Source organism: Clarias gariepinus, chromosome 18 (genome assembly GCF_024256425.1).
Source record: "Clarias gariepinus isolate MV-2021 ecotype Netherlands chromosome 18, CGAR_prim_01v2, whole genome shotgun sequence".
In the NCBI taxonomy this organism is placed as follows: Eukaryota; Metazoa; Chordata; class Actinopteri; order Siluriformes; family Clariidae; genus Clarias; species Clarias gariepinus.
The window spans coordinates 2,112,653-2,128,458 of NC_071117.1; the positions used below are offsets into that span (position 1 = coordinate 2,112,653).

Sequence of the window (15,806 nt, forward strand, 5' to 3'; positions counted from 1 at the left end):
AACAATAACAACACTAACAACAACAATAACAACAACAATAACAACACTAACAACAACAATAACAACAAAAATAACACTAACAACAACACTAACAACAACAATAACCACTAACAACAACAACACTAAGAACAATAACAGCACTAACTAGACTCATTCCACTTGGAGTGACTGTTCCCACTCTGGCAACCCTGGCTGGTCTCCCGGTGCATGCTGGGATGTGCAGTACAGGGTGGACCTCACTTCCTCTTTACACTCCAGGAAGAAAAGTTTCTCTGTGTGTGTGTGTGTGTGTGTGAGAGAGAGAGAAGTTGGTGAAGCTGCAGCTCCAGACTCCTGATCTCACAGTGAGTACAACAGTGTGTGTGTGTGTGTGTGTGTGTGTGTGTGTGTGTGTGTGTGAGTGTGTGTGTGTGTGTGTGTGTGTGTGTGTGAGTGTGTGTGTGTGTGTGTGTGTGTGTGTGTGTGTGTGAGGTGTCTCAGGTGTGACATGAGCGGAAACTCCGCGGGGTTTAATGACGAGTCCTGACACTGTCACCCTCTGTGTGTGTGTGTGTGTGTGTGTGTGTGTGTGTGTGTGTGAGTGTGTGTTAGAGTGTGTTAGAGTGTGTGTGTGTGTGTGTGTCCCCTCCGGACTGATGGTGTTCTGTTCTTATTTTCTCTCATCTCAGCGCTACTGAACCACGTGACACAGGTGGAGTTCCGACACTCCTGGATGACGTCATTAATGAATAAATTAACTTAAAAAGATTTTGTTTATTTCCCTCTGTCTCTGTTTCGTCCTCTGATTACTCCGTGTACAGCAGGTCTGCTGAGTGTGTGTGTTGTGTGTGTGTGTGTGTTGTGTGTGTGTGTGTGTTGTGTGTGTGTGTGTGTGTTGTGTGTTGTGTGTGTGTGGTGTGTGTGTGTTGTGTGTGTTGTGTGTTGTGTGTTTTGTGTGTGTTGTGTGTGTGTGTGTGTGTTGTGTGTGTGTGTGTTTTGTTTGTGTGTGTGTGTGTGTTCTGGTGGTACTGTGGAACTCTAACACACAGTAACCCTTATGGGCGAGCGATACACACCGCTGTGGAACACGACCCCCTGGTGTTCTGACGCAGGGCCGCCCTGGGCGCTGGTTATTTCCCTGTTACAGCTCGGCCCCGGGTCTTCTGCTCCATTAGTATCATCATCATCATCATCATCATCCTCATCACCATGTGGGACGGTGCTGTGTTAAAGCTCTGAGTTACTGATCAGATGGTCGGCGGTTCGAGCTCCAGCTCCTTGAGCGCGGCCCTTAACCCTGTCTGCTCCAGAGGCGCCGTATAACGTTTGACCCCCCCATCAACCCAACCCCCCGCTGTACATCATCATGATGATTATATTTGTCCCACACTGAGGTCGTGATTATTGACGCTGTTACTCACTGACTTTGTGTTTTTATTGAACATGTTGTGAGCCTCCGTGAGGGGTGAAGGTTCATCACACTGAGGGAAATGGACACACTGGATTTAGAGATGAGAGTTCTAGCTGACTCGAGATGTTTTTATTTTAGAAAGATCATTTTTAATTTATAAACACTTGCACTTGAGGTGCCCATATGTTACAGTTCCTCTATGATCCTACACTCTGAAGTATTCTCAGGAATCACCGCGTCCCGAGTGGGAACTATTCACTGCGTTTGTTTGGAATTTTAACAAAATATAAAAAAAAATATGTATGATATTGAATCGTGATACTAACAGACCGCAATCCAGATCAAATCATACCAGGGTCTGGTGATAACGTATCGGGACGTCCCTGTGGGTCGCGTCCCTGCGGGTGACGTCCCTGTGATTTACAGTATCACACAAAACCAGGACATGACTGTTAAACCAAATCCAGCGGACATCAAATAATCCTGATCTTATCTCGGTTCTGTAATCGTTGGAACCCACGATCTGGCCGTGCTGTAGTTTATAAATCACAGTGACACTGGAGACTCCTTCCTCTACTGTTACAGCTCTAAATGTTACCACTGCTACATGTCTCTCTGTCTCTCTGTCCCCCTGTGTGTCTGTGTGATAGATGTCGTCCCCTGCCGTCCCCAGCAGGCCGATCACGGCAGTAGCCTGGACCTCCAACAGCTCCACACGCCCCCCCCACTACACCATGGTAACCACAACAAGAATACATCTGTAGCAAAGAGAGATATCCATATAATAATAATAATAATAATAATGGTGTGTGTGTGTGTGTGTGTGTGTTTGTGTGTGTGTGTTCAGATTCCTTCAACTGAAGATGGAGCTGTTGCCAACTTTACCCGGGGCTTTGGTCTGAAATCTGGATACTTTCTCTGTTACAGCAAGGTGTTACACACACACACACACGCACGCACACACACACGCACACACACACACACCTGTTTTTTCATTCCCTGATATCTGATACTCTGTGGTGTCGGAGGTTCCCTGCTGGGTTCCTGGGTTTGTTATGAAGGTGCCGTGAGTCACGTGGTCACACCCTCCTGCTCGTCTGGACGTGACTCCTCACGTGACTGTGGGACGCTCAGAATGTGTCCCTCTGGATATAGAGCACATTGTGCTGCACACACACACACACACACACACACACACACACACACACACACACAGCTCTAAACACTAAACAATGTAAGAACTGTTTCCATAAAGTTCCACACTCATTCTTTATCACTGTGTGTGTGTGTGTGTGTGTGTGTGTGTGTTAGGATCTGTCTGGTGGGATGGTGGTGTCTGATGTTCAGGTGATCTCTGAGAAGGATGTGATTCCTCACGGTTACTGTTACATTCCTGAGTTCATGGAATCCAGTAAGAACTCTCTCTCACACACACACACACACACACACTCTCTCTCTCTTACACACACACACACACTGTGTAACACTACATTTAGTGTCAATATGAGTTTAAATTGCTGTGAGTGTGGTCACATCTGTGTGTGTGTGTGTGTGTGTGTGTGTGTTAGAATCCTCTGTGTGGAAGAAGAAGCGTGTGTGTGTACGTATCGTTCCTGTGGACAGTGTAAACACAGCCGTCCTGGACATCCGAGTGACGGCCAAGAGCAAGATGATGCTGGCACAGTACACCTGTCTGGGGTGAGGAGTGTGTGTGTGTGTGTGTGTGTGTGTGTGTGTGAGTGTGAGTGTGTGTGTGTGTGTGTGTCACACTGATGTTTGGATTGAGATTGTGCTGTCTTCATTCCAGCTCATTTCAGTTCTCTCCGTGTTCTCCGTGTGTGTGTGTGTGTGTGTGTGTGTTACAGGGACATTCTGGGTTATGTCCTGTGGTGTCTGAAGGGCCCGTTCTCGTCCCCTGTCCCTCAGGTCAAACCTCGCAGTCTGAGCATCGACATGCGGCAGCTCTCTCTGGAAGCGGGCACGCCCCTCCCCCTCCGACCCACGTGTGTGTCACACACACCTGCACTGCCTCGCACCACACACACACACACACACACACACACCCCTGCACAGAGCACAGAGCGTTCTCACACAAACATCATTAGCCATCAGTGTTGTCATGGTTACATCACACATGTGGGCGTGGCCTTACTTTTTCCTCCTAACTCTCCACAGCAACCAGTCGTCTCAGCCCCAGCCCAGGGTCAGCCGTCGCCGTGGCAACCTGGACCATACAGATACTGTGGAGAAGGTGCAGGACAGCAGCAACATCTATGGGATTACAGGTAACACACACACACACACACAAATACACTAACACACGTGCAAACACTAATGTACGCTCATACCTAAAGCCTGCTCATGTTGTTGTTGTTGTTGTTGTTGTTTATCCCCCCCAGCGATGGATGGGGTTCCCTTCGCTCTTCATCCAAGATTTGAGAGTCGAGCCATCGAGAAGGTGAAGCGCATTCAGTACTGATCTTACACACACACACACACACACACACACACACTCACACCCTCTCTCTCTGCCCCAGGTGTCCGTCTCTGCTCTGGATAATATCCGTATTAAATCGCTCCAGGACATAGAGAACGAGGTGAGAGCCCTTCATTTGCATATTATCTCCTGATTGGCTCCTGATGACCTCATGACCTGAACACCTGTCCCGAGCTCATCACTAACCCTCTCTCTCTCTCTCTCTCTCTCTCTCTCTCTCCTCAGTATAACTACACCTTCGCCATCGAGGAGCAGGCCGCCACCAGACCCCTCCCCTAGACCACATCACTCCTGTATAACCCCGCCCACCCACACCTTTTTTTTTTTTTTTTTTTCCTTTTATTAAAACCAAACTTCCTGACACACGGCCAGTGCGGCTCATGATGATGACCAAAGCTTGTTAGCATGTACGCATCATGTATGCTAATTATTCCTCGTTAAATAACTCTCATTAACGCTAACGATCTCAGCCGAGACGGGTTTTATTAATGGTGCTTAAACATGCTGCCTCTGACCAGTAGGTGGTGTTAGAGTTGACGTTACAGCACGGCACACTTTAATAATCAGGTTATAGTTTATAGAGGTTTAGGTTTAGGATCTGGACTGTTAATGATTCACTGTCCTGTAATAGTTCTTACAGTTGCCAGATTGGGAATTTCCCCTCCCACATGGGTGATATTTCTCACATTATTATAGGGGAAAGTCTTTAGGACGCACCGATCATGTTTTACTTTATTATTATTATTATTATTATTATGAAGTGCTAACCTTTCCCTGCGTGTTGTCATGGCGACGTGCGCTTTATCTCCACTCAAGACGAGGATTGATTTTCATCGCGTGAACTCTTTATACGGTAATGATGCCGTCACACACTAGTACGTCCCCCGCAGAGACACGCTGAAGTGTCGAACTGAAGGCGAAACTAAACGCACCCTGTTGTCGTGGTGTGACGTCTTTCTTTTAAAGGTTTATCTGCATTCACGTTATTTCTTATGGGACATGCGTTTCACAGTACAAAATTTCACCTTAAGAACTCGCCTCAGGATTCATACGCAGAGATACCTCTCTATGTAAATCAGTACAGGTGCAAAAACAAACAAAAAGCCAAAGCCACCTCATCTGGGTGCTAGTTTGTAGAGAGAGTGGGGTATTGGAGGAGAAGGGCAGGAAAAGGGCAGAAGGACAGAAAATGTAGTGATGTAATCGATTTGTGTATCTTTTCATTTATTATCATTAATGTACTGATGTGTGAAGGAAAATGTAGAGCGAATACAGAGAGACATAACGGACGATAAACATCCCCCCTCTCTCTCTCTCGTGTGTGTGTGTTATTAGATATGAACTGTTCCTTAGTTTAGGAAGCGTCTCCGTGTGTCTCTCCTGCACTCAGACAGTTTAAGGCTCTGCTTTAGTACAGAATGAATCCTGCTGAACTCATCAGCTGAAAACAATCACATCTAAAGCTTTAGAAACCCAGCGATGTGTTCATTATTAAACAGATCTATATACTGTATATTATAATGTTGTTTTTGCTCTGTAGTGATGATGATGATGTCAGATGAGACTGTTTGTTTATTAGCGTGAATCCTCTGTTTCGGCTCTGCTAGAGTTTTATAATGTTTTATAGATTATTAAACTCTGTGTGTGTGTCTGTGTGTATGTGTGATACAGAATGTTGTGAAGACTTCTTAACACTTCTTTATTTTCCATTCTGGTGTATAATTACCTTTGTATCGATTTAAACATTTGTATTTATTTGATTTGTTAATGCTAGGACCAGACTGCACACCGTGTTTTATTAAAACTCCATAATAAACATCTGTCTGCATTACATTTATATATAGTTTAGTGCATTTTGAAGGATTTCTGTTTGAGAATGTGTTTCAGTATGCTTGTGAGACGTTACCCTGTTAGATTTTGTTGTGTTCAATCATAAATATATAAAATAAAATATTTTAAAAAATGTCCAAAACCATGTCTGATCCTCATCACAGGAAGACGTCCAGGTTCAACATTTTCAATTCAATTTTATTTGTATAGTGCCTTTAACAATTTACATAGTCGCAAAGCAGCTTCACACAATCAAAAGTAAATTAAGTTTGTATGAAATGTAAATGTGTATGAACCAAAATGATAAGATTGTCCCTGATGAGCAAGCCGAGGACGACGGCGACAGTGGCAAGGAAAAACTTCCTGAGACGGCAGTAGGGAGAAACCTTGAGAGGAACCAGACTCACCAGGGAACCCATCCTCATCTGGGTGATAACGGATAGCAGGGATTGATCTGCACTCATACTGTGTGTTAGGAGGCTGGAAGTTCAGTATAACAGGAGACGTGTTTAATTAAATAAAGTCCAGTTTGTTCCTGGAGGCTCAGGTAGACTGTAGGAAACTCCAGTCCTGAACTATCGAGTGACTGAAGTCACGAGTCCTCAAAGAACAGCTGTCTGCATCAGCCGAGGACAGGACCGTCTTCATGGTAAAGTGGAACCGTCCCCAGACACCACCTGAGATAACAGTTAGGTCTGGTCACAGTCACATAATGTATAAGGTGAATGTATATTTAGTGTAGAGTGCAAGCAGGGACTCCGGCAGGACTAACTATGACATCATAACTAAAAGGGAGGAGCCAGAAGGAAACACACAGACATGAGGACATGAGGACATGTATTCTTTTTAGAACTGAGTTTAAATGGAACGTTGATGTTTTAGGTGGGTCGTGTCAGTCTGGGCGGGGCATTAATCAGACAGTAATATAGTCTGATGAAGATGGGGCAGTATCACAAAGAATAGTCTATAGAGTTTTTGCCAAATCACGTCAAACGTCTCCGTGGCAGATTTGCTCATTTTCACTCTTCGCTCTCTGTTCTAACTTTCCGTCCATCATGAAATAACAGGCGTGTGTGTCACCAGTCACACAGAAAGATGTCGTTCGGCACGCTGACTTATGACTGTCGGTGCTCCTGGTGACTGCGAGTGCATGTGGTGAGTAAGTCTCCAGACTTTTTAATAGCACCGCGTATTGTCTCTCCAATTACTTAAAACCCCGGCTTGATGGTTTGATGAATGGATGAATTAAATGTTATTAATAATAATAATAATAATAATAATAATGTATCCTATCAGCCAAAATAATGACTGACTGACTGACTCAATCAATTGATCCCACAAGGGAAATGATTGTGTTACACAAACAGTAGTGGAGGGAAGAAAAAAGAGCAGAATGTAATGAAGTAATTGTAACTTATATTTAAATTAATACATTTTTACAGATGATGCCAAACTGGCAATGCAAAATGTAATTAATTTAATAATCATCATCATCAGTCTCCTGACCATCAGACTGAGTGACGCAGTAAAAATAAAAAGAATCGATCAAATTAAATATTTTACTCCCACGATAAGTAAGGTAGTGAAACTATTAAAATAATAACAGCAGTGTAACTTCCCTAGGGCCTCGGAGTCCCGCCCCCTTTAAAATAAACCAGTCTCTGATTGGTTGCACGTTTTCCTTTATGCAAATACACCGCACACTCCCATTGGACCAACGGTGGTCATCCAAAACATTTGATCCAATAGTGTTTTTCTCTCCGCGCGCGAGGGCTGCATACGAATACGTCTCCCTCCTCCCTATATATAGAGCCTGCGTGCGGCGACTTAACCGCCTACTTCTGCGCCCTCTCTAGTGCCCTACGTAGTACACAGAGCGCATTTTGGGGCTGAGCCGCTGTGCCTGGTATTCTGACGGCGGTGTAGAAGCAGAGCGAGTTTTATTAATTCTGTGAACATGGACGGCCGCGGATACGGATCAGGTGGTGTGTTATTACATTTATTACATTAATAATAAGTAATATCGATTTAGTTCTGAGTTTGATAGTTTGAAATTGTGTGTGTGTTCTTTGTGCGCTAGACGTCGATTAGCTAGCTAGTTAGCTAATCCTGTGTGGAACATTAGCACGGTGGCTAATCTGACCTAACCGGCGCCATTTTGTTTTTTTATTATTATACGATTTCCAGATTATTTTATATATATATATATGTCGCTCGGCGGGTGCGTTACATCTCAGGTGTGATTGTTGTTTTTTGTATGAATGTTAATCAGGTGTAGTTTGTGAAACATAACCGCTGACTCATTAATCAGGGAAACAAAGAGCGGCTAGTCAGGATGAACCGGCTGTGCTAGCATGACTAGCGTTAGCATCCTGCGCTAACCATCACAGCTAGCTACAGATGCAGCGCTTTATATAGAAGTGTATGTCTATAGGTCGGTTAATTTGTGGAAAAATATTTTTGACTTGGAGCGTTAGTCGATAATGCACTTAAACAGGAAGTAGAATTGCACAATCTGTGTAAGAGTCGATTCATCACACACACACACGTATAGAGTGTGTATAGATCTTGTACAATAGGTCCAGTGCATTGGAGCATGACCAGGAGTAGATCTGTACTTTAATTATTATAGCAGTGTGGAGACCTGGACTCTTCCTCCTGCTCTAAAGACACTGAAGGTGTGTGAAACCATTACTACATGATGAGTGTTGTATCCCTGGTTATGTGCTGGAGTTGTGCTGATTAAATCAGAGATTAAAGCCAAATGTACCTGGACGCTGAAACAGACCTTTTGTTTAGACGCGACATCATCAGTGCTGTCTCTGAAATCTTTGTTTCTGTGTACCGCGCTCCAGTCTCATCCTCTGTAGCTGATGTGATTAGAAAGGCACATGATGGTGTCACTATTGCTGTTAATTTTTCTGAAATAACTTTTTAGGCTAGACCGGCTTTCTCACATAGCATCTAGGTGTACACTGCCCCCTGCTGTATCGGAGTGGAAATGCGCAAGCGTACCCGAGTACAAAGAACAAAAAAAGAAAAATGTGTTGACGCGCAACCAGGAGGGGCATGGTACAAATACGTTGTGTGTGAGAGAGAGCGAGAGCGAGTCCTAACTGTTTCTGTTCATCAGGGTTCTCCGGGTGGGGTGGTGGTGGTGGAGGAGGATCCTCCAGCAGAGGTGAGACATTTTTTTTTTTTTTTTTCTTTTCTCCAGAGTTTAGTTCAACAACACACAGATCCAGACAGCTTCCATAAAGTGTTTGTTTGAAGACGCCACTATACAAGTTTTTTTTTTAATATATTTCAGTCACTGAGATTGTTGCTGTCTTTAAGATTCATGGGTTTTATTGGTCATGTACCTGCGGTTTGTGAGCATTACAGTAGTGGAATTTAATTGCGACAGCTTCAAACTGTGCAGATAAAAATTTAAAAGAAACTTTTTTTTGTCTATGAAACTAGGATATAACACAACCCTGTTCTTTTCCCCCCCAGGATCTGGCGGATACGACCTGTACGGTTATAAGGACTCCATGTCCGGAGGATACGGCGGAGGACAGATGAAAAGGGGTCTTTCCGGTTCCCTGCTGTCCTCCAGCGGGGGCAACGCAGACGACGTGATCGCTAAGATCAACCAGCGGCTCGACATGCTAACACAGCTCGAGGGAGGCATGAAAGGAGGGGGGAGAAACGACAGGTAGGACCGGTTTATTTATTCATTTATTTCCTGAACATATTTAAAAAGCAGGAAGTAAAAGAGCTCAAAGGTTTATTATAGATCTTAGATAAGGAGCAAGGGTTAGTGTGAAAGATTTAGGTGTTGAACAGAAGGGGGCGTTACTCAGAGTTGAGACCGGTAATGGTTAGGGGGATGAAACTTGATGTTCTAAAGGCTGGTCTCTGGTTCCAAAGTGAGCATGGTGGAGGATCTCATCAGCTCCTGTATCAAGATCATAGTGTGGGAATGTTCAGGAAGCAGAATTAACTCATGAGTGAGGACCAAAGTGCACTGTTCTTTTATTTTTAGTTATTATTTATGCTGACTTGAGTTTATTTGGTGCAGTTCAGACTTCCTGTTAGCTTCAGCAGATGCAAACCTTCGTGTGTGTGGTTTAGCGCTAGCATTTGCATGCAGTTTGACTAGATGTGCAGGTGAGATAATGAGACGAGTGTTGACTAGATGAGCCTTAGATTCTGACCCGTACACTGAGTAAGCATGTTGCATGGTCGTCACTCTTCTAGCTATGGTGCCCCTTATGGTCCAAAATGACAGTCTGACCCCCTTTAGAGCTCGTTTCTGAGAAAGTGACCTGGAGTTTTTTCCAAAGCCTGCTCGAGCGCAAAGGGAAGTCTGTTTCCAGATTTATTGCCCTGTGTACTCTGCTGTTGCTCATGATGTAATGACTAAACCCCCCATCACTGAGGCCATTCCTTCACCTGTATTCCTGTGATGATTATGAATCTCGTTCACTCGAGTCAAACTAATAGTCACAACCCAATTCAATAACAGCCGGTCCCGGTCCTCATTTTTGGAGGCAACATCCTAAATTGTAACATCAGGTGGGACCATGTGGGTTCACAGCCCCCCCTCCCTTTTTTAACGGACTATCCGAAGTGCTGTCCAGTCGGATATCGGTGTGGGGAATGGCTTGGATGAATGACAACTTGCGGATCGACGCAACTTGCCATCCAAAGATCAGTGTGGGGTTCAATTTAAAATTTATTTATTCACTTTTTTTGGGATACTTTATAAGCTGCTGGTAAATCGTTTAAAGGGAAAGTGAAGGTATGGAATCAGAGGTGCCAATGCTTCATCTCTACTTGCTCTGCACCTCCTTCTGCAGGTTTGACCAGTACGAGTCTTTCGACTCTCGCTCCTCTGCCCTTGGTCCCCGCGATCTCTACAGATCTGGTAACCTTGTATTTGGTGACTCCCGGGGCGACATGATGGCCCAGCGTGGAGGCATGGGCTTTGGGGCGATGGGCGGAGCTGGAGGTGGTGGTGGTGGCTTTGGCAGCTCCGCCTCCCACGGAAACGCCAAAATGCGGCATGCTCGAGATGCTTTCTCAGGCTCCGGCTGGGGTGCGGGACAGAGGTCCCAGCACAGGGGCGGAGGCCCAGGCGGGCGCGGCTTTGGCCGCAGGCAGGATTCCTCTATGATGGGTGGAGGTGGGGGGCAAGGCCACTCCCCGTCAGGGCGAGGCAAGCTGCCGTCGCTCCTGAGCCACCGCATGTACCCCGAAAGTGGGGGGTTCCAGCCTCATCATGCCTCCCAGGACTATCCTGTCCGGCACTTTGGAGGGGGCAAAAACTTCAACCGACAACGCACCCGCAAGAGACCCCTCAACCGAGTAAGTACCTCCAGCAAAGCACTGGACTTGAACCATCAACCCACCCCAAAGAAATAAAAACAAAAAAAAGCAAAAATACAAAACAAAAAAAGAAAGAAAAGGAAATAAAAGCAGTAGACACCCCTCCTAGTCCAGCCTGCCCAGCCTGTCGAGTGGAGATTAAAGTGGAAATCACATTATTTCACTCCAGCTGCCACTCTAAACACGTCACATCTGCTCACGTACCCCAGTGTACATGTAACAGCCCTGTACTGTCACTCAGCCCAGTCTAAACACACCCATCAAAACCTGTTCCCTTAGTCTTCAAGATCAAAGATTCGGTTCCCATGGCTGGGTTTATAACAACTTCATGTAGTGTCTTTACCAGCTGTCTATGAGTGTGTTTGTGTGTGTGTGTTTGAGGGAGAGAATGTGAAGGTAAGTGCATGTGACGTGTATCACTCCATGATGTCCGATGTCATATTCGTCCTGTGTCCACTGTGTGCTTTGTTTGAGACATGGTATCTACTCGCGTCATACCCTGTATGTCTGAAAGTGTGTGTGTGTGTTTGGAAATGCGTCAATTTGTTCTATATCCCTGATTATGGAGTGTGAGAGTTAAAGTTGTGTGTGGCTGTGTCACTGAAGCAGCCTGTAAAACCTCAGCGCGACGGCCAGAAGAAGAGGAAGCAGACCCCAACTACAGCCGACGAGCCAGAGTCTAAAATGGGCAAGACCGAGTCCGATGGAGAAGAGAAAGCCGAGAATGGTACGTAGTGAAGTTCTATGTGGTTCAGGCAATTAGTGATGTCACGTTCTGGAGAGAATAGGAAAGTTTTCGGATAGTTTAAATGTGCTCCGGAGAAACATTATGCAAAACATTATCAGTTAATTCAGTCGTTAAGTACGTTTCTGTGGTAAATTGATTGACGGTGAATCATTTACATCACTAATTCTGATTAAACACAGTAACATTGAGTCTTGTTTGGAAATTATTTTAGTGTTAGTGTTGGTCTACATGTTCAAAGATTAATTAGTAACATCTGTTTCGGTAAGAACATGTCAATGGATCTGACGTTCAGACTTGGATACCTAGTGTACAGAAGTGTAGATGAAGCTCTGCTTCTTAAGGAGGACATTTTTTTTTTATTTGCTCCCCAGCGAAAGCAGCAGATTTGAAAGAGGAGAAGAGTGACGACACGACCCCAGCCGAGTCTGAGTCGGCAGTCGAAGGTCCGAGCACTGGTGAGTACCAGGGGTCACGCCTGGTTATAACGTTGTACAAATCTTATTATACATTTTGTGAATCAGGTTGGTCCACACCCTCATCTCTCTCCCTCTCTCTCTCAGAGCCAGCTGGTAAAGGAGAAAGCTCCCAGTCAACCCCAAAGCAGCAGCAGCAACAACAGGGGAGACAGACTCCGCCTTCCGCTTCTAAACTGAGGAAGAGACGGGGCTTTTTTGAAAGGTCAGAATAGAAATGTATAAAACAAAATGCAGGTATTCCCCGTGTTATGAATATACGTCCAGGATTCCTCACGTTATTTAAAGACGCAGGCGCAACACGTTTTATTTGCCATGTGGGAGATCCATTTCCTTAGGTGTGGGTATGGTTTTTGGCCACATGATGGCAGTGTTGGCAGATTAAGTCAAGTGGATTGGCATGATTTTATATTGTATAGTATATTTGTGTCAAAGGCGTACAAGACTCGCTTTGTCAGACTTAAGGACAAATCTGAATTATGAACGTGCTCCCAGGAAAGAACTCGTTCATAAGTAGGGGACTACCTGTATAGACAAGTTCAGTATTACACTCATGATGATGATATAATTATAACTGCCTCTCTTCCAACAGCCGTGCCATCTCCAGGGTGACCTTCGCCTGCTCCGTCTGCAAGTTCCGCTCGTTCTACAGCGAGGATCTGACCGCTCATCTGGAGAGCAAATTCCACAAGGATCACTTCAGGTTCCTCTCCAGCCAGCTCTCCAAACCCACCACAGAGTTTCTGCAGGTATTCCAAGAGCTTCATGGGAAACTATGTAAAGGGTTCAGAGATGCATGTGTGTATGTATGTATGTATGTATGTGTGTGTGTATATATATATATATATATATATATATATATATATATATATATATATATTTATATATATATAAAATATATATATATAAAATTAGTTACATTGTAGAGCTTTAAACACTAAAGGGGTGTGTGTGGGGATAGGAATACATCAACGATAAACATAAGAAGACGGATCAGAGAATTGGTCAGCTGGAGAACCACAGCGCCACCATCTGCCAGGTGTTGAGGGAGCAGGATCTGACCAGAGGTGAGTGGTCAAATTATTATTATTTTTTTTTTGTGTTATTGTTTGATGCTGAGTACTGTGTGTGTGTGTGAGCAGACATTGGTATGGAGCACTTCATGAAGAAGGTGGAGGCAGCGTACTGCTCCGCGTGTGATCTCTACATCCCCATGCAGTTCCTACTCATCCAGAAACATCTCAAATCTCCTGAGCACAACTACAACCGCAAGGTGGGTATACATACACGCGCGCGCGCACACACACACACACACACACACACACACGGAGTCTGGTGGAACACCTCATGCATCGTCTGTGACCTTTGCCCTTTCAGGGGATGATGGAGCAGTCGAAGAGGTCGAGTCTGTCCGTAGCCAGGAGCATCCTCAACCACAAGGTCATCGGCAAGAAGCTGGAGAGCTACCTGAAGGTGTGTGTTCACATTACAGATCAGCTCCATACAAACGACGTGAGATGATGTTTTAAACCAGTTGTTCTGTTCTGCCATCAGGGTGAAAACCCCTTCACCGACGCCCCAGACGACCAGGACCCCGAGGACTCCATGATGGAGGTGTCCGAGGGCGATCCAGAGCTCAAACAGGAAGTTAAACAGGAAGCTAACCAGGATGAGGCGGAGCTCGAAGACGTCGTCGGCGAACCTGATGCGATAGGAAACGGAGACGGTCCTGAGGAGGAAACCAAAATGGAGGAGGAAGAAGGGGAAAAGGAAAATGAAGCTGAGGGAGGAGGAGAGGAAGAAGAGGAGGAAGAGGATGTTGGAGTGGAAGTGAAGGAAGAAGAAGAAGAGGAGGAAGAAGAGGAACCCAAAGGAACCAAGGAGCCCGATACAGCTGCCGATGCAGAGGATGTCCAGGAGGGGGCAGAAGACGACGGTGGAATACCCGTGATCGACGATTAGCCCCGCGATGTGCTGCTGATGCTTCGGCACTTATCCAGGATCAGACTGACTCTAAGAATATCTGTCCTTACTATATATATTTCCAGGTACACTGATCCCAGATCAGAGAGAATGGGTTTTAAATGTCAAGTTGTGTAAGTAGATGATTCCACATCCACTGATCCTGGAACAGCTTTGTTAATAATTAAGGAAATTAAAATCTGCACCAATCCATGGTAGCTGCCGCACGCTGGACCAACGAAATCACAGCGCTCTGTTCTCTTTTAGCCAATCAGATGTGAGCGATGTATGTATACGTTTATGATGTCTGTAAGTTTACACTTGTTTAAAAAAAAATAAATAACACACACACACACACTCGGCATGTTGTGCGACTAACAGGACTGCTTCGCTTCACACAGCAGTTTCACGATTCTGATTAAATGGTTGTGAAGAGATTTAAGATGTCACCTTTCTTTAGTTCTTTTATCTTTTTATTTCATTCGTGTACATGTGATGCTGAAGAACTTCTGATATCCTGCATTTTGCCTTCAGCTGATAAGTGTTTAAAAATAAAACGTTTTGGGACTTGAATTTGGTTCCTCTAGGTCTCAAAGTGTTTCTGCTTCTCTTATTGGTCACTATTTATTTATGAATTTTTTTTAAACATTCAGTAATTTAGTTCTGGAAGCTTTATTGAGTTTCCGAGTTCTGGACCGGTGTACTCTCTACAGGCTTCCTTCACAATACAGGTGGTGGAGTGGGGGAAATGATATTCTCAAGTGTGGCACTTACTGTATGTATTGCTGACTGACACAAATGTGTTTTTATAATTTTAGTTCAATAGCTTTGTGTTTGAGATGGTTGCCATTCCTCTATAATCCTGAAGGGCTCTAGACTGTTCACAGCAGTAGGAGCAAAATATTTACTAGTTCACTTAGAATTGTAAAGTCTAGTTCAATATCCCACTTCTGTATCAAACTCCTAATACTTACAGAATTGCAAAACAAAGTCCAATCTGCACCTGGGTATGATGATCTCCAGGGGTAGTGGTAGCTCAGATGGCTCTGGGTTACTGATTGCAGGTTTGAGCCCCAGCACCATAAAGTTTTCCCTGCTGAGCATGATCATTAACCCTATTTACTCCTGTATCCTGGCTTTGACCCTAGCTTCCCACTTGAGATCTTTGTTCTTTGTCTCTCGGTTGTTTCCTTTCAGGGGTCACCACAGTGAACCATCTAACCCTATCTTCTGCATCCTCTTCGCTCACCCCAACTAACTTCATGTCCTCTCTCACTATATCCATAAATCTTTTCTTTGGTCTTCCTTTAGACCTCCTGCCTGGCAGCTCCAACCTCAGCATCCTTCTACAGACATGCTCACAATCTCTCCTCTAAACCTGTCCAAACCACCTAAATCTGTGGTCCGTTCCTCGTTCGTTGCTTGACACATCCGAGATGAACTGACAAATCTAAGATGAGATCATCGTGCTAATTCCGATCTGGCTAAGTTGGTTCTTCAAGCTCACCTGTTGTTGATGATTAGTAGAGCTGG

The 15,806-nt window shown here is 44.8% G+C and overlaps 2 protein-coding genes across 7 annotated transcripts; both read left to right on the forward strand.

Annotated features, from left to right (window-relative positions):
* Positions 1 to 235: 235 nt before the first annotated feature.
* On the forward strand, positions 236 to 5,718 carry mvb12a (multivesicular body subunit 12A). Its single transcript, XM_053476974.1, has 10 exons — positions 236 to 344; positions 2,041 to 2,127; positions 2,238 to 2,321; positions 2,702 to 2,801; positions 2,959 to 3,088; positions 3,256 to 3,393; positions 3,566 to 3,675; positions 3,790 to 3,848; positions 3,928 to 3,987; positions 4,113 to 5,718. The coding sequence occupies exons 2-10, from the start codon at positions 2,041 to 2,043 to the stop codon at positions 4,164 to 4,166; spliced, it is 822 nt and encodes a 273-aa protein (XP_053332949.1). The 5' UTR covers positions 236 to 344; the 3' UTR covers positions 4,167 to 5,718.
* A 1,850-nt stretch (positions 5,719 to 7,568) lies between these two features.
* On the forward strand, positions 7,569 to 14,846 carry akap8l (A kinase (PRKA) anchor protein 8-like). Of its 6 annotated transcripts, none has more exons than XM_053476961.1 (12): positions 7,569 to 7,702; positions 8,851 to 8,898; positions 9,213 to 9,414; positions 10,562 to 11,069; positions 11,697 to 11,817; positions 12,210 to 12,293; positions 12,399 to 12,516; positions 12,904 to 13,060; positions 13,273 to 13,378; positions 13,454 to 13,584; positions 13,689 to 13,784; positions 13,866 to 14,846. In XM_053476961.1, the coding sequence occupies exons 1-12, from the start codon at positions 7,675 to 7,677 to the stop codon at positions 14,271 to 14,273; spliced, it is 2,007 nt and encodes a 668-aa protein (XP_053332936.1). In that variant the 5' UTR covers positions 7,569 to 7,674; the 3' UTR covers positions 14,274 to 14,846. The 6 variants fall into 6 exon arrangements, with proteins under 6 accessions (XP_053332936.1, XP_053332938.1, XP_053332937.1 ...); XM_053476963.1 differs by having other exon boundaries at positions 11,700 to 11,817; XM_053476962.1 differs by having other exon boundaries at positions 7,569 to 7,699.
* Positions 14,847 to 15,806: the final 960 nt, after the last annotated feature.